General features: G+C 52.3%; 4 protein-coding genes across 9 annotated transcripts in view; 2 read left to right on the forward strand and 2 right to left on the reverse strand.

The window, feature by feature from the left end:
* Positions 1-13,542, forward strand: part of PSMD11 (proteasome 26S subunit, non-ATPase 11) — a 40,359-nt gene extending 26,817 nt beyond the window's left edge. The window contains exons 7-14 of one of the 3 annotated variants that reach the window (XM_066363823.1): positions 3,964-4,108; positions 5,256-5,316; positions 7,027-7,089; positions 9,652-9,777; positions 10,257-10,292; positions 10,542-10,593; positions 10,872-11,014; positions 13,315-13,542. In XM_066363823.1, coding sequence (XP_066219920.1) covers positions 3,964-4,108; positions 5,256-5,316; positions 7,027-7,089; positions 9,652-9,777; positions 10,257-10,292; positions 10,542-10,593; positions 10,872-11,014 — 626 coding nt within the window. In that variant the 3' untranslated portion in view covers positions 13,315-13,542. Of the gene's footprint in view, positions 1-3,963; positions 4,109-5,255; positions 5,317-7,026; positions 7,090-9,651; positions 9,778-10,256; positions 10,293-10,541; positions 10,594-10,871; positions 12,600-13,314 lie in introns of those variants that run through there. The other 2 variants (XM_066363822.1, XM_066363824.1) reach the window with 2 other exon arrangements.
* A 1,775-nt stretch (positions 13,543-15,317) lies between these two features.
* Positions 15,318-16,642, reverse strand: LOC136391911 (atherin-like). Of its 2 annotated transcripts, XM_066363815.1 has the most exons (3): positions 15,793-16,642; positions 15,518-15,611; positions 15,318-15,413 (listed from the first exon to the last, which is right to left on the reverse strand). In XM_066363815.1, exons 1-2 carry the CDS (start codon positions 16,640-16,642, stop codon positions 15,562-15,564), a joined length of 900 nt encoding a protein of 299 aa, XP_066219912.1. In that variant the 3' UTR covers positions 15,318-15,413; positions 15,518-15,561. The 2 variants fall into 2 exon arrangements, with proteins under 2 accessions (XP_066219912.1, XP_066219911.1); XM_066363814.1 differs by having other exon boundaries at positions 15,318-15,611.
* Positions 16,255-20,716, forward strand: CDK5R1 (cyclin dependent kinase 5 regulatory subunit 1). Its single transcript, XM_066363813.1, has 2 exons — positions 16,255-16,680; positions 16,950-20,716. The coding sequence occupies exon 2, from the start codon at positions 17,092-17,094 to the stop codon at positions 18,013-18,015; it is 924 nt and encodes a 307-aa protein (XP_066219910.1). The 5' UTR covers positions 16,255-16,680; positions 16,950-17,091; the 3' UTR covers positions 18,016-20,716.
* Positions 20,717-22,261: 1,545 nt separating this feature from the next.
* MYO1D (myosin ID) overlaps positions 22,262-27,805 on the reverse strand; it is a 372,921-nt gene continuing 367,377 nt past the window's right edge. For all 3 annotated transcript variants that reach the window (XM_066363819.1, XM_066363820.1, XM_066363821.1), the window contains one exon: positions 22,262-24,532. In XM_066363819.1, the coding sequence (XP_066219916.1) occupies positions 24,376-24,532 (157 nt within the window). In that variant the 3' untranslated portion in view covers positions 22,262-24,375. The remainder of the gene's footprint in view (positions 24,533-27,805) is intronic.

The raw sequence follows: 27,805 nt of genomic DNA on the forward strand, positions 1-27,805 counted from the left end.
TCTCTCTCTCTCTCTCTCTGTCTCTCCCTCCCTCTCCTCTCTAAAATGAAAAAAAAAAAAAAAAAAAAAGAGTGACCCTCTGCCTGCCCTTTTGTTCCATTCTGAGTCTGTGGTCATTCTCTCCAGGTGGATCTTTCTCTCGCTCAGTCTTTGAACCTCCCCCCCAGCTGAAAATGCATAGTTCTTGCTCCTTTTTAAAGTGCTGTATTCTCCTTTCTGTCAAGCTTCTAGAACAGCTTGAAGGAGTATCCATACTTTATTGTCTCTCTTGACTTCTTGAAAGACAAGTGAGTAACTCCCTTATAACCTCTGATTTGGTGGTGGGGGGGGCTGGCACGGATTTTGACCCTATGGAATAGGCTTTTTTTTACTACTGCTCTAGGCTTCTTTGCCATCTTGGTTTTCCTCCCTTGACTAATTATATTTGGTTACAGTTCGCTGCTTTCTCTTCTGACTCTTCCTCAGTGTTGTTTTCTTAGTTCTTTTCTCTTCCTGTTCTCCCTATTTCCTGTATAATCCCATACTTTCCCATGGCTTTAGCTGTCACTTGACTCATCTAAATTCCAGTAACTACCTTTCCTGAATTTCAGATCCAGATTTTTCAGTTACGTAATGGACATGCACACCTAAATATCCCATAGGTGTGTCAATCTTGACATATTAAAAACCAAAATTATCTAACCCATTCGTCCAAACGTTCTTTCCTGCATCTCCTATTTTAGTGAACGGTATCATTTCTGATTTAGTTGCTCAAGCTATTGTCTTTGGAGTACTTTTGACTTTTTCCTGTCCTTCGCTCTTCATATTCACTCAGTTGCCAGATAGGTTGAGTCTGTCTCCAAATCAGCCTTTCCTTTTCCATCTCTACAGTCACTGCTCTATTTATGCCAAGACCACTGACTAAAGTCTAGTGATGTAACTGCCCCTAGTCACTTTTCCCAGTCCATCTTCCTTCCTTACTGGTCCTACAGTCATTTTTCTGAAACAAATCTGATCATGTCACTTTTTTTTTTTTTACAGAGAGCGAGAGTCAGGGAGAGGGATAGATAGGGACAGACAGACAGGAATGCAGAGAGAGATGAGAAGCATCAGTCATCAGTTTTTGGTTGTGGCACTTTAGTTGTTCATTGATTGCTTTCTCATATGTGCCCTGACTGTGGAGCTACAGCAGACCGAATAACCCCTTGCTCAAGCCAGTGACTTGGGTCCAAGATGGTGAGCTTTGCTCAAACCAGATGAGCCCCTGCTCAAGCTGGCGACTTTGGGGTCTCAAACCTTGGTCCCCCGCATCCCAGTTCGATGCTCTGTTCACTGTGCCACCGCCTGGTCAGGCCATGTCACTTCTTTGTTTAAAATTCTTCAGTGGTTCTGCGTAATTCCCAGGCTGAATTATGTTGTAACGTGGCATTCAAAAGGAAGGCATCTGTTCCTTTTCATTCTCATAGTCATCAAATGATTGCATGTGTTCCTGTTTCTGGGCCTTCTATTTTTTAACAGAGATGAGAGAGAATCAGAGAGAGAGACAGGGACAGACAGAAAGGGGAGAGATGAGAAGCATCAATTCTTCATTGCAGCTGCTTGGTTGTTCATTGATTGCTTTCTCATATGTGCCTTGACCAGAGGGCTACAACAGAGCGAGTGACCCCTTGCTCAAGCCAGCAACCTTGGGCTCAAGCCAGCGACCTTGGGTTTCAAGCCAGCAACCTTTGGGTTCAAGCCAGCGACCATGGGGTCATGTCTGTGATCCCACGCTCAAGCCAGTGACCCCACGCTCAAGTTGGTGAGCCTGTGTTCAAACCAGATGAGCCTGTGCTCAAGCTGGCGACCTCTGGGTTTTGAACCTGGGTTCTTTGTGTCCCAGTCTGACACACTATCCACTGCGCCACCACCTGGTCAGGCTGTTTCTGGGCCTTGACAGATTTTGTCATCTCTGTTTCAAAATTTCCTTTTTCATCTTACCCTTTGGCAAACTCATATGCATCCTTCCAGACCCAGCTCAGATGTCTTCTCTAAATCCTCTTCAGTGCTCTTTTTCCTTTCAGACTTCCCTGGTAAAGGTGTATTCTTTTATATGTATTATGGTACTGATCTCCTTGTTTCTGTTTTGGTGACCATCTTTTTCCACTGTGAGACTATGAACTCCTGGAGAGCCCCATTTATATTAATTTTCTCTGTAGTAGCTATATCAGCACTTACCACATGGTAGGCACTCATTAATATTTGTGTTCAGTGAGTGACAGTCTAGTTTTTTTTAAACAATAAACCTTATGTCAACCATGATGCCAGTAGCCCTAAAGTGGGTCTTATTTAGTAAAGTGTTTGGGAAAGCAGTGTACAATCTTGGAGCGAGGGGCTTATTTTACTTTTTTTTCTTAACTAGTCTTTGCGTCTGATCTGTTCTTCTCTAGCTCCGGACTGGGAGATATTGGAAAATGGAGATTTGTCTCATCTAGTTTAGCAATGTTGATAGTTTGTTGAGTATTTTTTAGGGAGCTCTCCTTGGCTGCAAAGAAGGGTGGTTTTTCTCATGCCTCTGTATTTAAGAATAGTAGAAGGAAGACCTGATTCCTTCTGCCTCAGAGTCAGAGGCTTTGTGGGTAGGGTAAAAGTACTGGGGTGTGTGGCATGCCTGACACACAGGTATGGGATAGGTAGGTTAGAAGTGTGCTTGGCCCTGGCTGGTTGGCTCATTTGTAGAGCATTGGCCTGGTGTGTGGATGTCCTGAGTTTGATTTCCGGTCAGGGCATGCAGGAGAAGCGACCATATGCTTTTCCATCCCTTCTCCTCCCCCTACTTTCTCTCTCTCTTCCTCTCTCTTCCTCTCCTGCAGCCATGGCTCGATTGATTCTAGTGCATCGGCCTGGGTGCTGAGGATGGCTCTGTGGAGCTTCCACCTCAGTTGCTAAAAATAGCTCAGTTTCGAGCATGGCTCCAGATGGTGTCGCTGGTGGATCCCAGTTGGGCTGCATGCGGGAGTCTGTCTCTCTATCTCCTCTTCTCTCACTTGGAAGAAAAAGGGGGGAAAAAGTATGCTGAAACATTGATCTCTTGGAGTCACGTGTAAGCAGTTTCATCTTTTCACTCCAGTGTGCTGAATACTTTCTACCTGTACTTTGATGTAAAAAACATGACACCTTGTTGAAAAAATGGATGGGGCTGAGATCAAGTTAGAACTGATATATAAACTCTTGGGGTTTAGATGCTCCCAAGTTAGAAAGAACTAATTTTCATATCATCCCAAGTCACAGCATAGGTTGAAAATAATAGGTTCAATCAGCATTAGGCTTATTGAGAGCAACTCAATTTCTAAAAAATAGAGAATTAATTAGATGAATATGGTTTATCAATAAGGAAATACTGCTTAACCCTGTGCATTTAAGTTCATGAGTTTGGCATTATGTGTAATCTGTATACTGATTGCAATGACGAATATCTGAAATGAGAATATAAGTGGTAGGGTTTTTACTCCTGTGAAAGCTGCTGACATATAAAAATGTCAGATTTAGAAAAGCTATCTTAATGAAATGGTTACTTACTAGTATTAAAATGAGTAATTCAGGCAATACAAGGATGTTTGGGTCAACTTTTCCTGACCTGTGAAAGTGATGTAGTGGAGGGTAAATGTCATTTCCTAGTGGCTCCAAAAAAGAGGACTGCAGTTAGGGTGAGAAGCATGGGACAAGACCTTACAGTATGCAGTTTTTAGGATCCTCTTTGAGTTGGGTCCTAGCTCCTTTACAATTTATATTGGCAAGATGGCCCTGAATTGGGAGGCCAAAGACATGGGTTCTAATCCCACCTTTGCCACTAGCTAGTAGTGACTTTGGGCAGGTACTTTATCCTTTTCAGACCTCATGGATAAGTGGATGGGGTTGGGATAGATTTGTGAGGCCCTTCTCAGTATGGTCTTACATGGTTCTATTATTTCATATGGTTCTTACTCCTTTCTTTTCAATGCCCAGGTATTATCCATGCAGCAGAGGAGAAGGATTGGAAAACTGCATACTCATATTTCTATGAGGCATTTGAGGGTTATGACTCCATTGATAGCCCCAAGGCCATCACATCTCTGAAGTACATGTTGCTGTGCAAAATCATGCTCAACACGTAGGTGTACATTAACTCTGGGGTATGAGAATTCAGATTCTTCAACTGAGTTTTCTGTGCTATGTGAGAGATGGCTTGGGCCGGGAGTTTGGCCAGTTTCAGAAGCCACAGCACCTGCCTCTGGGGCTGGCAGAAGTTTGTGGGAAGGTGGATGGGCATCCAGAGCACTTGCACTTGCTAGTCCTTCAGAACTGGGGAGAGATTTTAGAAGTTTCCTTCCCAGTCTCTTGGAGTGTTGTCTTCATCCTGCAATAACTGTGTCCACAGTGTTGCTGAGCACAGGACAGAGGGCCAGAAAATAGCTTATAGACCAGCACCAGCCAGCTAGACAACCCAGAGTGATCGGGCTTAAGGAAGAGGTTAGGGAGAGGTTTGAAAAGGAGACAATAGCAAGTATGGCATGTTTTTATAAAGAGCAATACAGAATTTACCTACATTTTTTGGGGAATAAGATACTCATGAGGCTTTTTTTTGGATCTTATATTGGGATTTGACTTACATTTATTCTGCCCCTTAGTTCTGCTACTTTGTATTTTTCCGAAGTTAGAAGCAGGGTGGCAGACAGACTCCCTCATTCACCTGACCAGGATCCACCCAGCATACCCACCAGGGGGCGATGCTCTGCCCCTCTGGGGCATTGCTCCGGCTCAGCTGGAGCCATTCTAGTGCCTGAGATGGAAGCCATGGAGCCATCCTCAGCGCCCGGGCCAACTTTGCTCCAATGGAGCCTTGGCTGCAGGAGGGGAAGAGAGAGACAGAGAGGAAGGAGAGGGGGAAGGGTGGAGAAGCAGATGGGCACTTCTCCTGTGTGCCCTGGCTGTGTGCCCTGGCCAGGAATCGAACCCGGGACTTCCACACGCCGGGCCGACTCTCTACCACTGAGCCAACCGGCCAGGGCCCCTTGGTTCTGCTACCTTTGGTAGGTTCAGTATGGCTTTCTTTTTAATGTTGGAGTTTTTCTACTCCTCAGTGCTGAGTTTTGTCCTAGAGTGTAGAAATCCTGGCTTCTGCAATGTGAGGGGCATATGAGTTTAGAATTGGGGGCTGATGATTCTCAGTGGGATTCTGAGAAAAAGAAATTCGCTTAAACCTATACTTGCAAACATAGTATTTTAGAGCATTGACCAAGTATGTCTTTTTTTTGTAGCCCAGAAGATGTCCAGGCTCTGGTGAGCGGGAAGCTTGCCCTTCGGTATGCGGGGAGGCAGGTAGGGACACCTTGACTGCAGTTGTGGTCTCTGCTCTCTGGGGCCAGCATGTTGTCTGTCCCACATGATGTGTGGTGAGACCAGTGCTCTTTAGGTCTCCATTCTACATTGTTATCTTTACCCCCTTCTTTTCCTTAAACCCATTCAGTATATTTCCTATACTATTACATCCTTTCCCTAAAAAGTCAGTGTTTGGCGCTCTTATGGACATTAGGTGGTTTAAGGGACTGCAGAACTGAATTGCATTGATTTCCGTTACATTTCGCTTTGATCAGGAAATTGTTCTACTCTGAGCTAGACTTGCAAATTTGACATGTGCAGAGTATGACATCTTGGATTCTCCGAGTTGGAGCCTGGTAAGGTGCACATGTGCTTTGAGATCACAGTGCTTGGTGCAGAAGCCAGGTTTTGAGAATTCACCTGAATGCTTCTCATGTTAGTACCTTTGCACTCATGTCCTGAGATGTGGATGTATGCAAGGAGAGGCCTCCTTAGCTGTGAGTGAGCCATGTAAAGATGATGTCTGCACCATTGCTTCTTTGTACTTTGCTTAAATATCACTACTAAAGTAAAAGTAATCTTTGTAGATTCAAATGTAGTTGTCTCTAAAGAACGGACACATTGGCTTGTCTCACTGTATCTTTATAGGAATGGCCAGAATGTGATTTCTACCTTCTTCACAATTGGCCCAAATTGGCTTTTTATCAGAAAAAGTTTCAGGTCAGCTTTTAGTTTTGACCAAAAGAATACTGGTTATTGCTAAAGTGAAAGACTCACTACCCTTTGCAGAAGTCGAGTTGAGAAGACGGGCTAAGAGAGATCATGTGTCCAAGACAAGGTCCAGAAACCGGTAGTGGTGGAGCCAGACTTTGAACTTGGGTTATCTTGGCTCTAAGGTCCAGGCTTTTGTCATTAGGACATTTGTCTTGTCTATAGGACAAATGCTAGGGACTGCACTTTGCACTATTTTAAAGTCTGCTGTATAAGACAAACACCCTTATTTCAGAACCATAGGCTGGTACAAGAGGAGTCTTGATAAAGGACAGGTGTGACCAGATCTAAGTCTGGGGATTATGGGAGAAAGAATCTTGGAAAAGGGGAAAGAAATCACAGTTCTCTGGTAATTCCACCCCCCCTTTTTTTTTTTTCATTTTTCCGAAGCTGGAAACAGGGAGGCAATCAGACAGACTCCCGCATGTGCCCGACCGGGATCCACCCGGCATGCCCACCAGGGGGCGATGCCCTGTCCCTCTGGGGCGTCGCTCTGCTGTGACCAGAGCCATTCTAGCGTCTAAGGCAGAGGCCACAGAGCCATCCCCAGTGCCCGGACCATCTTTGCTCCAATGGAGCCTTGGCTGCGGGAGGGGAAGAGAGAGACAGAAAGGAAGGAGAGGGGGAGGGGTGGAGAAGCAAATGGGCGCCTCTCCTGTGTGCCCTGGCTGGGAATCGAACCCGGGACTCCTGCGCGCCAGGCTGACGCTCTACCGCTGAGCCAACTGGCCAGGGCCATTTCCTAGTATTTTTAACGCATTTCAGATTTCAAAAGGGAATTGGTTGGCACACAATGGTATCCTTTAGCTTTTCTTCCCAGTCTGTGAAGAATAATTGTGGGGCATGTTCTTCCTTGAAGTTATTGGGACATAGCATACTGCTTATGAGATGGGTATGCAGAATAGATCGCCTTTCACTATTTTTCCTTTTTATTCTTAGACAGAAGCATTAAAATGTGTGGCCCAGGCTAGCAAGAACAGATCATTGGCAGATTTTGAAAAGGTAAGCATGGTATTGGGTTGGCAGGAAACAAGTGGAAGAGAGGGGCATTTAAGTACTTTTTAAAAAACTTGTTAAATAATTGTAGTTTCACAAGTAGTTGCAGAGAGAATATGGAATTATCCCATATACTGTTCACCCAGTTTTCCCCTCTGGTTACTTCTTAATATAGTGCAGTATCACAACTAGGAAATAGTTAAGCTCTTGTACAATGAAATTTGTTGAGTTGTGATACATCATTTATATACAGTACTCTCAGTTTCAAAAGTTCTGTCACCCTTATTTCACTTTGATTTTTCATAACAAACCTATTATCTGCATTTTATGGTTGAGGGTATTGTGATTCAAAGAGGATGCCTGAAGTCACACAGCTGATATGTATCAGGATTTGATTCCAGGCCTACTGCTTGTTCCACATGGCATGGTCTTAGCTATTCCTTCAGCTTCAGAAATGCCAGGTCTACTTCTCCTTTGTGGACAAAAGAAGTCCTGATATGTGCATCTAAGTGTGGACCAAAAGACACTTCCTCAGGGTGACAGCCTATTGCTTTGCCTATTGAGCCTTTACTCAGTGTTTGTGAAAGTTTTTTTTTTTTTTTTTGTATTTTCTGAAGCTGGAAACCGGGAGGCAGTCAGACAGACTCCCGCATGCGCCTGACCGGGATCCACCCGGCATGCCCACCAGGGGGCGATGGTCTGCCCATCTTGGGGCGTCGCTCTGCCGCAATCAGAGCCATTCTAGCACCTGAGGCAGAGGCCACAGAGCCATCCTCAGTGCCCAGGCAAACTTTGCTCCAGTAGAGCCGTGGCTGCGGGAGGGGAAGAGAGAGACAGAGATGAAGGAGAGGGGGAGGGGTGGAGAAGCAGATGGGCGCTTCTCCTGTGGGCCCTGGCCAGGAATCGAACCCGGGACTCCTGCATGCCAGGTCGACGCTCTACCACTGAGCCAACCGGTCAGGGCCTGTGAAAGTTTGAAAAGGAAGAAAATTTGTCTAAGCAGTAGGGTGAGATATACAATATGTGTGTATGTGTCTTTTTAGAAAGGAATGAGGGAGAGAGAGAGGGAGGAAGGAAGATGATTTGTTGTTCCACTAATTTAAGCATTCATTGTTTGATTCTTGTGTATGCCCTGACTGGTGATTGAACCTGCAACCTTGGAGTATTGGGGTGATGTTCCAACCAACCATCAGGGCTGAGACTTAAATATTCTTTTCTGAACCTCTCTCTTCTTGTCTAATGACCAACTTAATAAAAACAGACCTAGGTCCTGGACAGAAATCTTAGTGTGGATGGAGACTAGACCATGTCGCTTTGGCTGACTCCAAGAGTTGTCATCTTCCTGGAGGTTTCTTGCCAGTTTTAGTTCTTTACTTGGCACGATTTCTTTGCTTCCTTAACACCTTATAGCACAGCTGACATGAGCTGGGATACTGAGACCGTTACTAAAAGTAAATAAACAACATACATGAATAAGTAGGTCATTTTATCCCAAAGTTTGGGCTGTTTGATGGAACACTTGTATTAGGGGTTCTTTGGGAAAAGGTCTGTGATCAGGTATTTAGGAACACTAGGGCTAAACCCGTGTTTCATTGGAAAGGTGCCGCCTGATCTGTGTGGCGCAGTGGATAAAGCATTGACCTCTAACACTGATGTCATCAGTTCAAAACCCTAGGTTTGCCTGGTCAAGGCACTTATGGGAACTGATACTTCCTGCTCCTCTCTTTCTAATAATGAATAAATAAAATCTTTAAAAAAATTTTAAAAGAAAAATAATAAAAAAACGGTGCTAATTGCAGAGCTACACTGTGCTGATTGATGTTCCTTGTAAAACTCCAAGAACCAGCTGTGGAATTCACTATTTCCCATTAGTTAACCTGAGAATTCTTTTTCTTCCCCTGTGGACATGCTATTTATTCCATGGAATACACGTTGTGTATATTGTGAATTTGGCTTACAAACTGAGCCACTCTTGGGGCTTATATGGTTTAAGCTGTCAACATGAAGCTTTCGGACAGAAGGATGGTTCCTACGGCGGCTCCATCTTTTAGTTCTTTTTTTTTTTTTTTTTTCTTACAGAGACAGAGTGAGTCAGAGAGAGGGTTAGATAGGGACAGACAGGAACGGAGAGGTGAGAGCATCAATCATCAGTTTTTCTTTGCGACACCTGAGTTGTTCATTGATTGCTTTCTCATATGTGCCTTGACCGTGGGCCTTCAGCAGACCAAGTAACCCCTTGCTTGAGCCAGTGACCTTGGGTCCAAGCTGGTGAGCTTTGCTCAAACCAGATGAACCCGCGCTTAAGCTGGCGACCTCAGGGTCTCGAACCTGGGTCCTCCGCATCCCAGTCCGATGCTCTATCCACTGCGCCATCGCCTGGTCAGGCTCTTTTAGTTCTTGACATTCCTTTTGTTCTGCCTTCTGTCATGGCTGCTCTTCCATCCTCTGCCCTCCAGAACTGTAGTCAGCCATGTAGTTACATGGGCCAGTAGACTACCTAGGAAACTAGGAGAAGCATGACTTTTAGCTGCGTCTGTGTGCCAATCTCTGTGACTGGCTTTTTGGCAGGCCCTGACAGATTACCGGGCAGAGCTCCGGGATGACCCAATCATCAGCACACATTTGGCCAAGTTGTATGATAACTTACTGGAACAGAATCTGATCCGAGTCATTGAGCCTTTTTCCAGAGTACAGGTAAGAAGCCTCCTGGGGACCCTGGTGGGAGCGGGTTTCTGGCCAGGCATCCTCACTGTACTCTCCTTCCCACACCCAGGCGCAGTAAATAGGCTCTCACTTCCAAGGATGTGCCTGGTAGGCAGGAGGCCAGCAGGAGTTTGGGATTTTTGACAGAGAACAAGAGTCAAAGAGGGAGGCTGAGGGTAGAGGCTGCTGAGATCGCTCGTGCTTGTGTTCAGTGCAGTCTTCTCTTGGCTTCTGTGGTCACCACCCATGTGGTAAATGTTTTCTTTCCTGGGTGTGTGGGACAGGAGTGTGTTTATTGTCTGTAGTGATGAAGGCAGATGGACAGAGCACAAGAGACCTAAGCACAGCCAAAAAACTCTGGCCCTGTAGAGATACCCAGCAGGATTCACAGTGCGCAGCCCCCACCCCCAACGCCACATTAGAGGCAAAGGTATAACTCTCAGTGTTGGTGTCTCTACCTTTTCTTGTAGATCGAACACATATCTAGCCTCATCAAACTCTCCAAGGTAAGGAGTGCTGAGCTTGTCTTGGGGAACGGGTGTGTGGAGGGGCTGGTGTTCACGCTCAGTGGGCCTTGTTGGAAAGTTCCCAAGCTCCTCAGAGGGGAGTGGGGACCGTGGCTCAGAGCTGGAGTTGCATTGTTGCCGCTTTGTTTTCAGTCAGTCTGTCCTAAGACCCTTTTATGGAAGGCGTTCATGTCATTGTGGTCTCTGACTAGTGGTATTGGTCTCTTTAATCAAGTGCTTTGATTTTAGGCCGATGTGGAGAGAAAATTGTCGCAGATGATTCTTGACAAGAAATTTCACGGTGAGTAACAGTTATACAGGCAAGGGGGCTGGGGGTGGTAATAAATGGTTGAGGAGGCAACATGTTCTTGTTTATCTTGAACGAAAATGTTCCATTTGTTTTACCTGGTGGTTCCCTGGGATGAGAGTGAATAATAAACATGTACAAATGGAACAGGGTGTTGAGTTCTCTTTCCCTCTCTTTCTGGAAGAAATGAGGCAGCTGGGTAGAGGGTGTTTCTCAAATGCTTTTGTGTCTAATCCCTTCTTTTACCTGGGTTGCCCTTGTGTTTCCTGCAGGGATCTTGGACCAGGGGGAGGGTGTCTTGATTATTTTCGATGAACCCCCAGTAGATAAAACTTACGAAGCTGCCCTGGAAACGATTCAGAACATGAGCAAAGTAGTGGATTCTCTCTACAACAAAGCCAAGAAACTGACATAGGTGAGTGCTGGCGCCAGGACCGCCGGCAGCACCGTCTTCGGCCGGTCGGGACAAAGCCCGCGCGGCCTCGGCTCCGGTTGACGCGGCTCTGTCCTCTCACAGGGCTGGATCTGTAGCGGTCCTCTGGAGAGTGTGTGTGCGCGGGAGAGTGAAACCTTGGGGGAAATTGCTAGGAGACTCTTTTTTCTTTTTGTTCTACTTTTCGCTTGGAAAGTTTTAAAATCCTCATTTGGTGCATCTGTATTCCAGCCAATAGGTGTGCCAGTTCTCATGTAATCTTTACTGCCCAACTTGGGAGTGGGGACATTGCTTAAAAAAAAAAGAAAAAGAAAAAAAAGATTATTCTAAATAAAAGGAAAAAGGCTTACACTACCTAAAGCTGTGCTCTCTGCCTCCTGGGAGAGGGCTGCGAGCCAGGCGCTCTGCCCGCCGCGGGGCTCTCCGCCACCTGCTGGGCCTCACCTCTCCTCTTCAGAATTGGGTGTTTGCCTGACCATCAAAGCAACGACTTTTTATTCTGTTTGTACTGAACCAAAACAAACAACTGTGTAAAGACTGCTGTTTTCTTTATTTGAAATGAGGCGTTCCGGTGTTCTTTCCCCTGTCATACGGCCTGTCCACCCTCCTTCCCTCCAACAACGGCTCTAGCAGACTGGCCCCAGCAGACTGGCCGCAGGCCCGCCGCCATCTCAGCAGCGCCGACGCCGCCACCGCCCAGCTCCGCTCTGACTGTGAAGGAATGGGGGCAAGGCCAGGAGCTCTGTCCACCACGGCCACACGGGGAGCAGGGTGGGCCCGCGGGGCCTGCTGTGCATGTGGCTCTTTTTAACACAGTAAACTAGATTAGACGTCAGTGTTTTAATTGCCCCCTCCCTCTGCTCTTGTCCCCTCTGTCCTCTCTGAACCAGGAGACCACCACCTGTCTCCTTTCCTCTGTCCCCCTCTGGGGAAGTCAGGCTGTCTGACGTCCATTAGCTTCTCTCCCTGTCCCACTCATCCTCTCCTGCTGGCAGACGGATTTATTCCTTTTTTAAACAGTGAACATTGGAAATGAGACAGTGGGGAGTGAGTGTGTGTGTGTGTGTGTGTGTGTGTGTGTGTTAATTTTTGTTGGGTTTTCAAGCAACCTGGTGACTCCTTCCCAGGGAGCTTCTTTATTTCTCCCTTAAAAATGGAGGGGTGGGAGGTGGAGCGTTTCCAGCATGCTGCGTGGGAGGAGGCTGCGGGGACTGGGAGGAGGTGAGGGGGACAGGGACGGGGGCGGGGAGGCTTCTGCACCTCTGGTGCGCTCAGCTCCTGCTCTTCCTCTCCGTCTCCCTCTCCCTCCCCGCCTCCTTCCTGCCGGCCTCTGTCTTTCCCTTCTCAGATTATCCTCCCAGGTTTTCGTAATAAATTTATATTTTGTAAAAGGATTTTGTTGTACCAGGTTTTGCATCCTCACTGAATCTGACTGGCTTTTAATTTCCTCTCCAAAATCAGGTCTTTGTTCCCAGCATCTCCCCATCATGTCTGTCACTGTTTTGGTTTTGGCACCATCAATATCAAATGTACAAACGGTTCTTGCTAACCAACACCAGGTATATCTGATGTTCAGATGAGTTCCAATAAAAATAATTTTTTTTTCAAAAAGTGTCCTTTCTTGAGTGCTGAAGGGCTTCTGATCAGTGCAGATGGCTCTGTGTAGCCCTCTGGACTGGCCAAAGCTGTACTATCTCATTTGCTTTGCGGGAGACCTTTAGGTGTGGAGTGAAGTGGATAAGAGAGTTGGTCTGGTAGGCCTGAAATGGGGACTGGTGCTCAGGTATCTGTTTTTCCAAGGCAGTGTGGACATAGGTTTGGGTGTAGATACGTAATATCCTCTGAGCCTGCTTCCTCTTACACGATGAGATGGCGCCTCCATGTAGGTGACCGAGGTTTGAGGGTTATATTAAGTGATGGAAATGCAAGTGCCTGAGTAGTCCTGACACTCAGTTGTGGTTTAGTTTCCATTTGGAATCTTCAGAAGCAGGGATTGTCACACTGGCTCTCAGACCCTGGTCTTCTGAGGGGCTGTGGGGCCACTGGAAGGGTGGGTGAGCTCTAGCTGCTGCCTCTGCTTCAGTATGAGCAACTCTATTGTTTCAAGTATTGTATCGCTGTAGATTTTTACTTGCGGGAAAAGTTATACTTTAATAAAGGATTGAAAAAAAAAGATTCCAAAGGTATCCACAGAGGTGGAGTGTAGGGCAGGGGTTTCCCACGCCGGGGCAGCCCGGAGGAGCTCAGTCTGGCAGCAGCCCTCTCCTCTGCTCCCTTTGCAGGTCCGATGACTCCCTGTAGAGTGCTCTGGCCCGTGGGTACTCCCTGAGCCACCTGTGGCTGTTGAGCTCCTGAAATGGGGCTGGTTTCAACTGTGGTGCACTGCAAATGTAATCCCAACCTGACTTGGAAGATTTAGTATGATAAAAGAAATGTAAAATAGCTCAACCTTTTTATATGTTGAAATTTTGAGCACTATTGGGCTAAATAAAATGTATTGTTACAATTCACCTGTTTCTTTTTACTTTTTTAAAAAAATATGGCTGCTAGAAAAAATTACCTTTGTGGCCTGCATTTGTGGCCCATGTTATATATATGTTTTTGGACAGTTCTGCTCTAGACCTCCAGGACTGCTTCCCCTCTTGCCCTCAAATAAGCTGGGTCTAGGCACAGCGGAGAGGGTGGCCTGGGCACGGCTCACTCACCTAAGAACCTTTCTGGCACCAGCCTTCCTGGTGCCAGGGCTTTCCTTGTTAATGGGATTCTGGTGGAGTAGGGAGCAAGGCTGAGGCCTTGAGAGCCATGCTGTTGCTGCTGCTGGCGTTATGTAACCTGCTGCCCAGAAGGGCCACTAGGGGCCGCTCTGTGATCCTTGGAAGAACAGCATGACATCCTCAGGAGCCAGGGCTCAGCCAGGCTTTATTTTAAACCCCTTCTGGAAGCTAGCTGGTTAGGGCCTTGGCCTCCCTGGGGGAGGTAAGAGAGGGTGGCATGCAGAAGGCAGGGACTCTCCTGTGATACATAAGCAGCTCAGCAGTGCAGGTGCCAAGCAGCCTGGTCTTGCCAGCAGCTTGAGATAGGCTATAGGATAAACAGGCTGATGGGAGTGGGATTTGGAGATCTTTCCTGCAGTTCTTTGGAAGAAAACTGCTCTGCATCATTCGGCTGCATCTGCTGTCTGGGTCTTTGGTTCTGCCATTCCTGGCAGATCATTGCCCTTCCTCACTTCTCGGTTGGAGCAGTGATGGAAGCTTGAGGGGGTGGGGGTGGGCTGAATGAGCGGAGGCGCTGTGGCAGGCAGAGCAGGCACCGCTCGGGTGGGCAGGGGTTTCGGACAGTCTCTTCTCAGTCACGACAGCAGGTGGGCTGGCGATGCTATCCCATTCATGCTCTGCTCCAAATCTGACTTTGTCTTTGATAAGTGTGTGGAGGTTGGGGTTATTCTGCCAAGAGTTCCTTCTGAAGGTGCTGGGGGAATGGCTGGCTGGGCAAAGGCAAGAGAGGACACTAGACTGCAGCCAGGCTGGAAGAGGTCCAGGCAAAATTCATGCTTCCTTGGTTTGGAAAAGAGTGGGTAAAGTGGAGCTTGGCACTGCCCACCATGAATTGCAATAGCCAGAATTATATTTGTAGGTGCAGGCAACAGGGTGGGTCCCGATGGTTTTAAGGGCTGGATTACAGCCTCAGAAATCTAGGCATATTTTGGGAAATGAGAAGCAGCACAACCTTTGCTTAACACCAGAATCTGAATGGGACTTTGAGATACAGAGAAGGCAACATGAACACGGCCAACTCTAAAGCTGGGCTTCTCCACTAGGGGCTAGAGATAGAAAGGCCGCGGGTTCAGCTGTGAGTCACTGGGCCAGGAACTCGAAGATTACTTCTTAGAGTTTGTTACAGTAGAAAAGGGTTGGAGAGACCTCCATTTGAAGAGCTGGTGGGGGCTGTACACTGAGGAGCATTCAGAGGGAGGGGACATGGAAGGAACCTGCCTTCATCCTCTAAGTTAACAGCGTCTGTGGATGTTTTTTGAAGGGCTGTGGAAAAAGTAGCCCTCTGGGTACAGAGCAAGGTATTTTCTATATAATCCTCAAGGCCCCTAAAGCTTTAAGTTGCCACTGTTGATGGAGAGAGCTCTGGGTAGTACATAAGCAAATTCTAGTACTTTCTGATGTGGCATTGTTCTAACTACTACCAGATTTCTGTTCTGCTCAGGGCAGTAGTTGGAGCTGGTGCAGCCGGCAGCCTGGTATGTCTGAGTGGTCTGGGAGTCAGGAACTGGGCGTCCTCTTTTCTGGATTGCCCCTTGCTCATCACGTGGTCCAGAGGTGATCATTTGAATACAGATGTTTCCCAGGTTTGCGGTCAAATCTGAGTCAATCTCCAGAACCAAATTAAAAGAAAACCAAGTGAAGGATCTGATTCTTCTCTGTGAGGGGAGCAGTTATGAAAACCAGAATTTTACTCGATATTTAAATTTTTTACCTGCACCAAGTCTAGATATTATAAATATTTAGCATGAGAAACATTTAATTCAGTGGCTCAGAGGCTGGTTGGAGAAGCAGTTGCTTCAGTTTCACTGTAACAGAGAAGAGGGCGAGTGGAAATTTCGAGGTTGCAAACACAGGAGCCCAACCAGGGGCCTCAGAGAACTGCCTCGGGTGTGATGTGGGATAGCCAGGTGCTGTTTGTGGAACGACCCAGAACTGCCTACGCCTCTAGCCTGGATTTCTAAGACCCATCCGGGCCGTGAGCATTACCTGGAATGGGACAGTCCACTCCGTCTGCGCGAGACACTCGGGCGGCCTCAGCAAAGGCGTCGCCTCTCCCCTCCTTCCTCCCCAAGCTCCCGAGCTTCTTTCCCGGGAAGGAGGATGTTGAACGGAAGGGGGTAGCTTTGGGCCCGGGCCTCCGTGGATGGCTTCTCGTGCGGCTCGGGTGGCAGCCTCTGCCCGGGTTAGCCCCGCGTCGCCGCGGCGGGGACAAGGCGGAGAGCGCCCCCGCGTCCCGCAGCTGCGGGCGCCGCGGCGGGAACAAAGGCAGCACGTGTTTGGGCGGGGCGCCGGGCGGGGTCGGTGTCGGTCCCGGCCCCGCCCCGGCGTTCCCCACCGGCCCGAGCTCGGCTGCGCGGGCCGCCCGGGACTCGCACGCGGCCGGCTTGCTGCCGCTGGAGCGGCGGAGCGGAGCGGAGCAGGCGGCGAGCAGTGCGGGAGGGTCGGCTCGAGGGCGGGGCGGGGCGGGCCGGCGCCGAGCGTCCCCGCCGCCGCGCGAGTCCGGGTCCTCGCTGAGGCACGGCGAGTCACGCTCCTCCGGCTCGCGGCCGCGTCCCTGCGGGCACCGCACGCGGCTCGTGTTGAGGACGGCGGCGGCCCCGGCTCCCGGGCTACACCAGGCCCGTCCGCGCCGGCGCGTGGGCCGCGCGCGCTCTCGGGAGGGAGATCTCTGAGGTGCGCGCCGGGCGGGAGCGCGGCGGCAGCGGCGAAGGCGGCCGAGTCGGGGGCGGGGCCGCGGCGCCTGCAGAACCTTGGACAGTAGCTCCGGAGCTGCCGCCGCCGCCGCCGAGCGCGAGCCCCGCCGAGCCCCGCCGAGCGCCGGGACCGCGGCGCGCATTGCGGAGGGCGCAGGGCGCAGGAGCCGCCGCCTGCCGGGTAAGCCTGCGCCTCGCGGCGGCCCGCTGCCCCGGGGAGCCGGGGCTGGGGTCGGGGCCGCGCGCGGGGTCGAGGCGGGGGTCCCCTCCGGTGGCGGTTCGGCGCGGCGGGCGGGGGTGCCGCAGTGGAGGCGGCCAGGTTGCGGCGCGGGGCCCGGGGAAGGCTCGAGTACGGGGCCGGGGTCAGGTCTGCGGGAGCCGCGAGGCCGGGGCGGAGTAGCGCGGCGCGAGCCCCGCCTGGTGCTGAGAACCATCTTGTTTTCCACGCAGATCCGAAGGGGCAGCACGCGTCCCCGGCAGCGCTCCCGCCTCCTCCCCGGGGCCGCCGCGGGCTCGGGGAGCCGTTTTCTCCCTCGGGCCGGCAGGCTGGGCGCGCAGGAGCGCGGGCCCCCGCCCGACGCGCAGCGGCACCATGGGCACGGTGCTGTCCCTGTCCCCCAGCTACCGCAAGGCCACGCTGTTTGAGGATGGCGCGGCCACGGTGGGCCACTACACGGCCGTGCAGAACAGCAAGAACGCCAAGGACAAGAACCTGAAACGGCACTCCCTAATCTCCGTGCTGCCCTGGAAGAGGATCGTGGCCGTGTCGGCCAAGAAGAAGAACTCCAAGAAGGTGCAGCCCAACGGCAGCTACCAGAACAACATCACGCACCTCAACAATGAGAACCTGAAGAAGTCGCTGTCGTGCGCCAACCTGTCCACGTTCACCCAGCCCCCACCGGCCCAGCCGCCCGCCCCCGCTGCCAGCCAGCTCTCGGGCTCCCAGACCGGGGTCTCCTCCTCGGTCAAGAAGGCCCCGCACCCTGCTGTCACCTCCGCAGGGACTCCCAAACGGGTCATCGTCCAGGCGTCCACCAGCGAGCTGCTGCGCTGCCTGGGCGAGTTTCTCTGCCGCCGGTGCTACCGCTTGAAGCACCTGTCCCCCACGGACCCTGTGCTCTGGCTGCGCAGCGTGGACCGCTCGCTGCTGCTGCAGGGCTGGCAGGACCAGGGCTTCATCACGCCGGCCAACGTGGTCTTCCTCTACATGCTCTGCAGGGACGTGATCTCCTCCGAGGTGGGCTCTGACCACGAGCTCCAGGCGGTGCTGCTGACCTGCCTGTACCTCTCCTACTCCTACATGGGCAATGAGATCTCCTACCCGCTCAAGCCCTTCCTGGTGGAGAGCTGCAAGGAGGCCTTTTGGGACCGCTGCCTCTCCGTCATCAACCTCATGAGCTCCAAGATGCTGCAGATCAACGCCGATCCACACTACTTCACACAGGTGTTCTCCGACCTGAAGAACGAGAGTGGCCAGGAAGACAAGAAGCGGCTCCTCCTCGGGCTGGATCGGTGAGCCCTGTAGCCAGCACCATGGCTCAAGGATTCAGTTCATTTAAAAAAGTTTATTATTAAAAGAATCAGATTCTATGTACAGTATGTGTTTAGCAAAGCCACCAAGGGCCTCTCCTGGCCCTCCTTCTCTCCTTGGGGTTTTCTTCAGCCTTGACAAGAACTCGGGGCGCTTTTGAACTTCTGAACCTTGTGCAAAACCCAGAAGATGTATTCAGAGCCACCCAGGTCCCTGACCTTCTTCTGCTCTGGGGAATTTGCAGGACTGACTGGCCTCTGCTGCCTGTGTCCGTGCTGGGCCCCTGGGCCCGGCAGGTGCGGCTGTCCGTTGCTCCCTGCATGGGAGCCGAGAAGGCCTCTGGCCAGTGGGCTGGGGAAGGATTGCAATGGTTGGGGGCCCTTTTCTGGCTTCTGCTTTGGGCTGTCCATCCTCCAGAGGCCCGAGCAGCCGCCCTGACTGAGCCGCCCGCACGTGGGGCTGTGAGGCAGGATCCCTCGGCAGTGGAGGAGACACCAGCCTGGTGCAAAGGTTGTGTCCTGTTGTTTGGCTGCACACAACCTTGTTTGCTTGTTTTTTCTGTTTCAGGGAGAAGGGCTTTCCCTTAGGGGAGGCTTGGCGCTCGCCCCTCACCCCCCTTATCCTGTTCCCTGCGCGTTGGCAATGTTGGTTAATGAGCTGGTTTGACTCATTAAGTTCTTTTTGAGTCCCAGCTAAAGAGGTGGGGTGTAGCTGGGGACAAGTCCTCCCCTGGGTATTTCATTTGGATAATGCAGCTTCGTCACCCTGTGGTGAAGGCCAGGACAGCTGAGGTGCCCGTGATCAACAGCCTGCCTTCTGGGTAGGTGGGGGTGCCATGCCCGAGACTGAGCCAGTGCCCACCTAAGGTTTAAGGCCTCTTCTTGCTGGTGCACATATTTGTTCTGCAGAGCTGGGGGCTGGGGGGAGGTAATGATGTACCCCCACCTCTACCCTTTTTAATTCAGAGCTGTTTCCAAACACTTGAGTTTCTTCTGAAGACGAAGCCTTGCCCCCACAAGGCCAAGTGAGACAGCTGGATCTTGGAGACAATTACAAGACGGGAGTAGGACTCCTGATTGCTTTGGAAGCCTGCTGATTCTACAGCTGATCATTTGCAGCTGCTGGTTTTGGTTTCCGCTTTACTCCAGTGGCTGTAAAAACACGATGTGTACTTAATCAATTTTCTTTCTAATTCTCCCAGATTGGTGGCTTGGGACTTGGGAGAGGACCAAGAGAAGGGAGCGAGTCTTCCTCCATGGCCCATCACTCTGGCTTTGGGAAACAAAGACCAGTGTGAAGGCTACAGAGAATTCTCTCTTCCCAGTCCCCCAGGGAATGCTGGAATGCGGGGCTGGAGGGGAGGCAGAGGGTCATTTTACATAGGATTAGGTCCCAGGTGGCTGCCCATTTCAGCACAAGCACTACTGAAACTCATGTTAAAAAGGACAAACTGTGAAATTGAGGTCCGGGTTTAAGAAGAGGCCTGGAGCAGAGCCCACCTGCCCGTGGTAACACGTATAAGAGGACCTGCCCGTGCAGGCGAGCACGGGTCCAGCTGCGCCTCGAGGCTCATGCCTTGCTGTTCGGGCCGCCGATGATCTGATGCAGAGCTGGAGGGAGCCTACGGCTGTGGGCCCAGACTTCACTGCAGCCTCTTCTCTGCTGGAGTTGTCACACGGCCTGGCTGTTCACATCCTGCTGCCGCCTGTGACCTGAGGTAGGAGGCCCTCGGGGCAGAGGGCGGTTCGGTGCGGAGTCTCCGGAGGAGGGGCCTGTGTTTGCAGGCACTTGTTCGGCCAGCTGAACTTGGCCCGGAACTGTGCAGTCAGGTCACATCCACAGGGTTCCAGTTTTGTCTTTCCTTCTCTTTCTCCATATTTATTTAATTTTTTGGAGGAGGTGCAAATTTCAGGAGTGGCTGGGACTAAGGAATAACTAGTGACATCAGCGTGAAGCCTGCCGTGCTCTCCGCCCTCCCCTTGCACCGGTCGTCAGTATTGTGTAAGGAACTGATACACTTGAGTGTGCAAGCAATGAACCCATTTGACATGCTGCTATGAAGACTACTTTTAGAACAACAATAAAAAAAGAAAAAACTAACCGACAGAAAAAAACAACAACACACCCTTTATTCTTTGTTGCTTTTACAGTGATGTTGTGCATGCAGACCAGGAGCATTTTGTGTCTTAAGAAAAATAATCTTAGAACAGATGGCTGTGAAAATTACACCCGTGCACAGAACAAGTCACAGGGATAATAGTTCAGGATTTGGTTTTTCTTTCTTGTAAAGCTGAAGGGTTGATATATTCTTTCCATGCAGTTATTAGAATTTAGTTTTGTTCCAACAGTTGTTAAACTTGCAATGAAAACAAAATGTGCCATTTTTTTTCACTCAGAATTTTTCATAGCTGTATATTTGAAACTGCTAATTACACAACGTGCGATGTATGTTGGTTTTTAGTGCAATTTCTTCTGTAGCTATTCTTTGACCAAACTGTGGGTATTGTTAATATTAATTTATATTCGTCTCATTTTTGTATGTGTGCGTAGTGTGTTTGTAAGTGTGTGTGGTTTATAATCTGACAAGGTCATGAAGCTCAGTTTGGCTGTAATTTAATCCCCCCTCCCTTATTTTTATTTATTTTTGTACCGTGCTGATTAAATAAAATGCACTGACCATCCATTACCTAGGTCTCCTTTGTGGGCACATCATTCATGAGCAGGCCGGAGGCCCCTTTTATAAATGATCCCTGCACTCAGAACATAATTGGATTTGTGTTGGGGGGATGGGAGGGGGGATGGGAGGAAGGGGGGTAGGGAGAGGGCTTAACAAGCAGAGTGGCGTTGATGTTAAGGTGATTAAGGAAGAAGCACAGGTTAAGTTAGCTCTGGGTTAGCGGCTGGGAGGGGGAGCGGCTGCCTGGCTGACCAGGCCCGGGTGTGGCCTGGCGAGGGCTGGCCAGTGGTTCTGCAGGAGCGCCAGGTCTTAGGCCCCGTTTGTGGAGCTTGGCTCCAAGGCTGCTTGCTCCCCTCCAGGGGCCCTGGGGGCTCTGCTCAGTGCCCACTGCCCAGAGGCGTCCAGACCAGCGGGAGTGGAGTGGTGTCCACGCGGCCCAGCCCTGGGGCTTCCAGATAAGCCCACTGTAATGCCGGCCAGGCAGGTCCACATTGGATTCAGGCAGAGGGCGGGAAAACTGCGGAGCCAGAAAGCATTGGGCCATTTGCGTTTAATAGATGAGCAAACTGACGGGGAAACCTCCTCTCAAGGTAGCAGGCGAACAAACAGCAAGAAAAGCATCCCCTCATAGCGGTGGGCAGGCAATCTGCAATCCGTGCTGAGGGCAAGCACTGGAGCTTTACGTGCTCCTGCACCAATCAGGCAAAGTGCTAGCAAGCAAGCCTAACACAGCTGTTTTCCTAAAGAGTGGGTGCCCCCCCCCCCGGTCGGACAGGTGCACCCTGGAGGTAGTGTGGGTTCGGTTCCAGGCCACCCACAGTCAAGGGAGTACCGCAGTCAGGAGCTGGCGTCTCTGCTGGTGGAGGCTCTTGCCTTCAGTGTGTTAAAAATGCAGCACCTGTGAGCACAATAAAATGCGGTGTGCTTGTACTGCCAGTAAGAAGTCTGCCCACTCATGCCACCTGCTGCAGCCGCAGGGCCTGGTGGTGTGGACAGGCTGCGGTCCAGGCTCTGCACCTGTGGTCTGGAGCTGCCCTGGGCACCAGGGAGGCCTTTCTGCTCGGGTTGCGTCTTGGGGGCTGTCAGCGTTGTGAGTGGGCCACTCGCTTTCCCGAGGGCGTCTTTGTGGTTTGAGGCTGCTGGGGTCTCGCCTGAAGCTTTGCCCCCACCCCAGAGTCCCGCTCGCTCGGCCTCCCACCGCCCCCAGCCGGCCAGCGTGGGGGAGGCTAGCTGGCTGCCTAGCCTTCCCTTTACAAACAGGCTTCAACCGCAGTCAGCACGAAAGCACTGAGCTTGGAATCCAGCACCCAGGCCTCAGAGCAGCAGAAGAGAGTGTGCGGACTGAACCCCACGGCCTCCCACCCCCCCACTCCTTCCCACAGCCTCCTTCTTGCTCACATCGTATTTTTGTTCAGAAGACTCAGGTCAATTAGCCTCCGGTTTATCTTTTTTGTGCTTGCCACTCCCCTCCACCTGCTGGGGGAACAGCTGACTGGACAAGCTAAAGGTTCGCCATTCCAGGTAGAGTTTTCCATCACAGATAAGCAGAACACCTTTAAAAATAAGATTTAATGCTTTATTGCTCTTGGTGGTAAATCAAAATATGCTTTAGAAATAGAGTTAATTTAATGGAAAATAGGAATATATGCACCAAACCATAAACTGCATTTAATTAAATCAAGAGGAACACTTGATGGTGTACAATCACTGTGTTCTGCTTCCCCCGGCGCCCGGAAGCGTGACCATGGTCTCACCCGAAATTCCTGGTCCTCCTTCAGTGGCCACACTGACTTCTCTTAGGACATCATGAAAAAGTGCTTGTGACAGCTGGTGGTCCTCTGGCCCTCGTGCTGGGCTGAGGGGCCACAGGCAACGTGGACGGGCGGGAGGAAGGACTGCAAACTCCCCTCTTCCTCCTCCCTGGCCTCTGAGAGGCACTCATTTGGCATGTTCTGTTTTGGTGTCTAAAAAACATACATTTGCATGTGTCTAGTATAAAGCGACAAGTTCGGGGAAGCGGAGAGGCAATGTTCCAGTTAAGATGGTTCAACTCGTGTCAAGGTGCTTGGCAAAACTGAGCGTGGCCACCCCGGGCTAGCGGCACCTCTGCTGTGCCGGCCGCTGGCCAGGCCTCCAGAAGGATGGGCTCCCCAGGACAGCATGCCAGTGGGGTTCTCTGCTGAAAACTCCACTCGGCGCAAAGGTGTGCGAGCCCTGGGGAGCAGGGGTGGGGGGTGCAAGGGAGACTGGGCTGCGGGGACGGCCTGGGGGTCAGCCGGTGGCTGGGGCAGGCGCTGGGTAAGGCACAGAAGGCTGCACTCGGCACCTGGTGTTGCGTGGGGTCAGGCGACAGGACAGGAGCGTGGGGGGGGGGGCAGGCGGCAGCATGTGTGGCAGAAAGGGAAGCCGTCAGCATGTCCCTGTGATCCCTGCTTGGCTCCTCCTCCTGAGGTGAGGGCTCACCCTCGGCCCGTGCCCACCAGGTGCCCCGAGTCTCTTCTTTCAAGGCTCCTGGCAGGGAGGCCCAGGCCGCCCAGAGGTTCATGGTGTCCCCTTCAGCTGAGACAGGAGGGGGTCTCAGGAAGGCACATGAAGGCAGTGTTGGGCGGTGACTGGCGAGACAGCCCTGCTGCCCTGGCCTGAGGTCCGCCTGCCCCGCGGCCGGGTCTACGGGGCGGGGCGGGGTGGGCATTCTGGCCTGGCCTGCAGTGCCAGGGCCCCACGTTCTGGTTTCCTCTCTCCGCTTCCAACATCCTGTGTGCTCTGACCCTCCCGTCCCAGTCCTGGTTGTCTGAATGAGGAGGAAACACCGGTGTCAGAAGGGGAAGCTTCCAGACCCTGCAACTCCATTTTCTTACTAGTGTTCCTGACACGAGTGTGGGCACAGTGGACACGGTATCTGATTAGCTACCCTACAAACTGCAAAAATAAGTGGAAGACAGCCAGAGGCACGGGCCAGAGGCTCCCTTCCAGAGGCGGCAGGTGGCCTGGCGGAGCGCAGGCTCTGGGCTGAGGCGCTGGTCACACAGGTGACCCTGCGCACCTGAGGGCTTTGGCTGGCTGCTGGTGGGACAGGGCCCCCTGAGCTGAGCAGCTCCCGGAGCCAGGTCTGGGGGCCGCGACCACCTTGGGGGACAAGGTGTGGCAGGATGCGCTCACAGAGAACGCAGGACCACCTCCCCAACTGTCTCCATCAACCTTCCTGGGGGAGCATGTCTCTCGCTGGGGAAACTCCTGAGCACCCCACCCCCACCCTCGGCCCTTACAGGGTCAGCAGCTGGTCACTGGCTCAGGTGCACCGACTTGAACTGGCCCGACCACAGGGCCTTGATCAACTGAAGGCACCGGCAAGTTGCCTCCGAGGTGAGATGTGGTCTGGACGACAGCCCGGGGCTCTGGGACAGGCGGCCGGGGTCTTTGGTTTGTTGATTGGGGACTGGACAGTTGGGACAGAGGAAGGTGGAGACCAAAGGCAGAAAGCCAGGAAGAAGACCTCAGGGGAAGGGCCTGAGAGCGGGCAGAGAGGGGCTCCTCCCCAAGCAGGACCCTTGCGAGCTGATTTCTAGCGGGCAGTAGCAGGCTCAGCGATTAGATCAGGACCGAGGACGCTGACGGCGGGCTCCGGGCTCCGCTGCCCCGCTCCCTGGCGGGGCCCCCGCGGGTGGGCATCAGTTCCCGGGCACACTGAGGATGAAGCCCGAGCGGTTCTTGGTGAAGTCGGGCTGTGGCTGGTTGAGCCGCGTCTCCACGGAAACGGTGCACTTCTTCCCATGCAGGCTGCACTGCACAGGGTTGGTGACGTTGACTTGAAGGTGGCGCTTCTCACTGGAAGAGTCAAAAAGAAAAAGACAAGACAGGCAGTTAGCAGGCAGCCAGAGTGGGGCGAATTTCCTTGCTGCCCAGCGCCTGCCCTTGGCTAAGCTGCTGTGGGCCTCACAGGTGCCCCAGGGGGTATGGCCAGTGGAGGCCTCAAGTGGAGGGCCTGATAAGCCCCAGGAGCTGGCAAGGACAGGCAATACTGGGGCTGGGCTTTGGCCTCAAACCAGAGCCTCAGAGAGCAGAGGGCTGAAGTTCTGGCCCTGGGCTGCTGGCTGGCTCCAGAGAACCAGCATGTTGAGCTGGACCAGAGCTGCCAAGTCCCGGGCCTGAGACCCCAGCCCCTTGGGATTTACATTTAAATGTCAGCAGAGGCACTTGTCATGAGGGACCTGGGATATTGCTGCAAAATTATTTTTCAATTATTTTTTAGAGAGAGATGAGAAGCATCAATTTGTAGTTGTGGCACTTTAGTTGTTCACTGATTGTTTCTTATATGTGCTTTTATGGGGGGGGGGGGTGCTCAAGCTGAGCCAGTGACCCCTGCCTCAAGCCAGCGACCATGGGATGATGTTGATGATCCACGCTTAAGCTGGCGACCTCGGGAATTCGAACCTGGGACAGGTGGCCGGGGTCTTTGGTTTGTTGATTGGAGACTGGACAGTTGGGACAGAAAAAGGTGGAGACCAAAGTGTTCCAGGTCAATGCTCTATCCACTGCGCCACCACTGGTTAGGCTATTTTTCAGTTATTTTTGAGGTTGGGAGTCTCTCTATCCAGGGACGAATAGAAACTTCCCTGCACACTGTCCCTGATGAGAGAAAGGTCTAGGGGTTCCGGCTCACCCCTGCCTGTCACGGGTCCAGCTGTTAGAAGTGGGTCTGACTCCGGTTTCTCAGGTGCCTCTCTCACAGCGGGGGTTGGGGCTTTGAATTGGCTTTGCCACTGAGGACCAAGGCTCCTCTGCTGATGGGAGATTGGCCCCACGTGAACACCTGTGCAAGAGAAGCTCACGCCCCTACTCCCCCTGCCTGGGGCCAGCGCCCCCTGCTGCCTGGAAGGGGCTCAGCCAGGTGCCGATGGGGGGGGGGGGCGGGGGGGCACACCCAGGAGGCCCGAGGTGGGGGTGAGCGAGGCTTTGTGCTCCTGCCGAGCAGAAGCAGACTTCCTGTCCTCCAGCTCCTCACACTGCTGTGAACATGCCACAGAAGGGGCTTATTTTAAGACCTGAGAAGGTTGTTGGAACAGGCTGGCACCTCCTGTCTGCTCACACACGCCGGCACAGTCCCACCCGGAACCGCGGCGTGAGCCAGCAGCGTTCTTTGCACGGGGAAGCGAGAGGAGAAGGGCCTGTGTGCTGTGAACGGCTTGGTTTCTCTTGGGGTGTGTCTGAGGTGTGGACAGGCTGGGCCCCCTGGACTGATGCCGCTCTCACCGCTGAACGGGATGCACGTCCGCCCAGCAGGGGGAGGGCTGGCGGGGGCAGCAGGTGCTCTGCTCTTGCCCAGCCTGCACGTGCGCCGCTGGCCCAGGTGAGCATGAGGTGCTTTCTAGGCACCAGGGGCCTGGGAGGCTCCATCGCTGACACCCTTTCCTCCTGCCCTGACTCTGGGACACCTGTCCTGGCTACCAGACAGCACTCAAGTGGCAGGTGGTGCCAGCTTCAAGCTAGAGCTGAAGCACCACTTCCTGAGGGTGCCCAGTGCGCATGCTCTGCAATGGGCGCCACAGTCTCGGGAGTGATGCGAGGTGTCGCCTTCACACCTGTTTCCTACCTGCTTCCTCATACAGCATGTCACAGAGGCAGAAAGTGGGCACAGGAACAGACCCACAGTTATCACTTGTGGGCATTAGGTATCTAATACTTAATGTCTTGTCAGCTGCAGCTAAAACCTTGGCTTACACAGCTATTTTTAACCAGACTTGGACGTAAAAATAGCAGAGCCCAGCAGAGGCAGTGACTCAGGCACATCTCCATTCCTGCAGGAGCCGGGCCTGCTGTGCAGGGTCGATGTGTGGCCCATGGCTGCTGGGCCCGGGCCTGAGGCCCCGCGGCCCCCATCCAGGCCAGGAGCCAGCAATGGCCAGCGCCGCAGCCCGTGGCTGGACGCGCCTCCAGGACGGGGCTTCGCTCCGCCCGGATCCCGTACCTTCCCTCGCTGGTTCCCAAGCTGGGCAGCCTTCCTGCCTCCCTGGGTCAGCCCAGCACCCCCTCTGGGCCCGTGCATGCTGGACTTGCAGCCCATGGAAGCCTTCGGACCCTGGCAGAGGCCTTCCCGTGCCCTCGCCTCCTGGTGGCTGTGTCCTTCCTTCAGGGCAGTGCCAGGGACAGGCTCTGCCTCCCACTTCCTGCGTCTTCGCAGTCCTCTCTCTGGAGCCTGGTACACTAGTGCGCACACAGTGGGTTCCAGAACCACCTGGGACTCGGTCTTAGGGAGAGGGTTCTAAAAGGGCCACACTCCAGGCCAGCGTGGCAATCTCACAGAGGAAATACGAGTCACTAGCCCACCCCAAGCTCATGCAATCAGAACGTGCTTCTGTCGGCCCAGGCCTCCTGACTACAGAACCCTCACCGCCACAGGCGCAGAGCCAGCAGGAAGTGGTCCCCGAGGCCACCCTTCCTCCTGCTCCTGGCTCTGGGCATCCGTCTGCTCTACAGGAACAGACACTCAGCACCTATGGTCACCGGTTCGGATTTGGGCTGGTGGGAAAAGGAGGAGCAAATGGCTATTACAGAATGGCAGCCCAGGATCACACGGGCACAACTTCACCGTGCAGCAGAGCCTGCGAGCGGGGCGCCCCAGACTGCTCTCCCCACACGGGGCTGGGCTGGGCTGGACGCACTTCTGCTGCCATTCTTGTGGCCCCGTCAGTGAGCACAGGGGAGTAGATCCCGGCTGGGAAGGAGGCGGGAGGGACAGTGCCCTTCCTCTGGGAGCAGAGCGAAAGCAGAACCATGTGCTTGAACATCTGAAGCAATAAGACACAAGTAACTATTATTTACTGGTTAAAATATTTAAAGTGCTTTCTTTTTTAAGGTTTTATTTATTGATTTTAGAGAGAGGGGAGAGAGAGAGAGAAAGAGAGAGAGACAGAAAGGAGGGGGGGTAGCAGTTGCTTCTCATATGTGCCTTGACCAGACAAGCCCGGGGTTTTGAACTGGTGACCTCAGTGTTCCAGGTCGATGCCTCTATCCGCTACGCCAGCACAGGTCAGGCTTGAAACATTTTCAATCACAGTTGACATACAATATTATTTCCAGGTGTACAGCATAGTGATTGGA

Source organism: Saccopteryx leptura, chromosome 2 (assembly GCF_036850995.1).
Source record: "Saccopteryx leptura isolate mSacLep1 chromosome 2, mSacLep1_pri_phased_curated, whole genome shotgun sequence".
Lineage (NCBI taxonomy): Eukaryota > Metazoa > Chordata > Mammalia > Chiroptera > Emballonuridae > Saccopteryx > Saccopteryx leptura.

Bases quoted from the DNA above. Each gene is read 5' to 3' on its own strand.
- CDK5R1 (XM_066363813.1), top strand. From the start codon at position 17,092: ATGGGCACGGTGCTGTCCCTGTCCCCCAGCTACCGCAAGGCCACGCTG.
- LOC136391911 (XM_066363815.1), bottom strand. From the start codon at position 16,642: ATGCGCGCCGCGGTCCCGGCGCTCGGCGGGGCTCGGCGGGGCTCGCGC. The intron at 15,612-15,792 runs GTAATGCTCACG...TCTCTGTTACAG, and splicing joins AGTGGACTGTCCCATTCCAG to TGAAACTGAAGCAACTGCTT.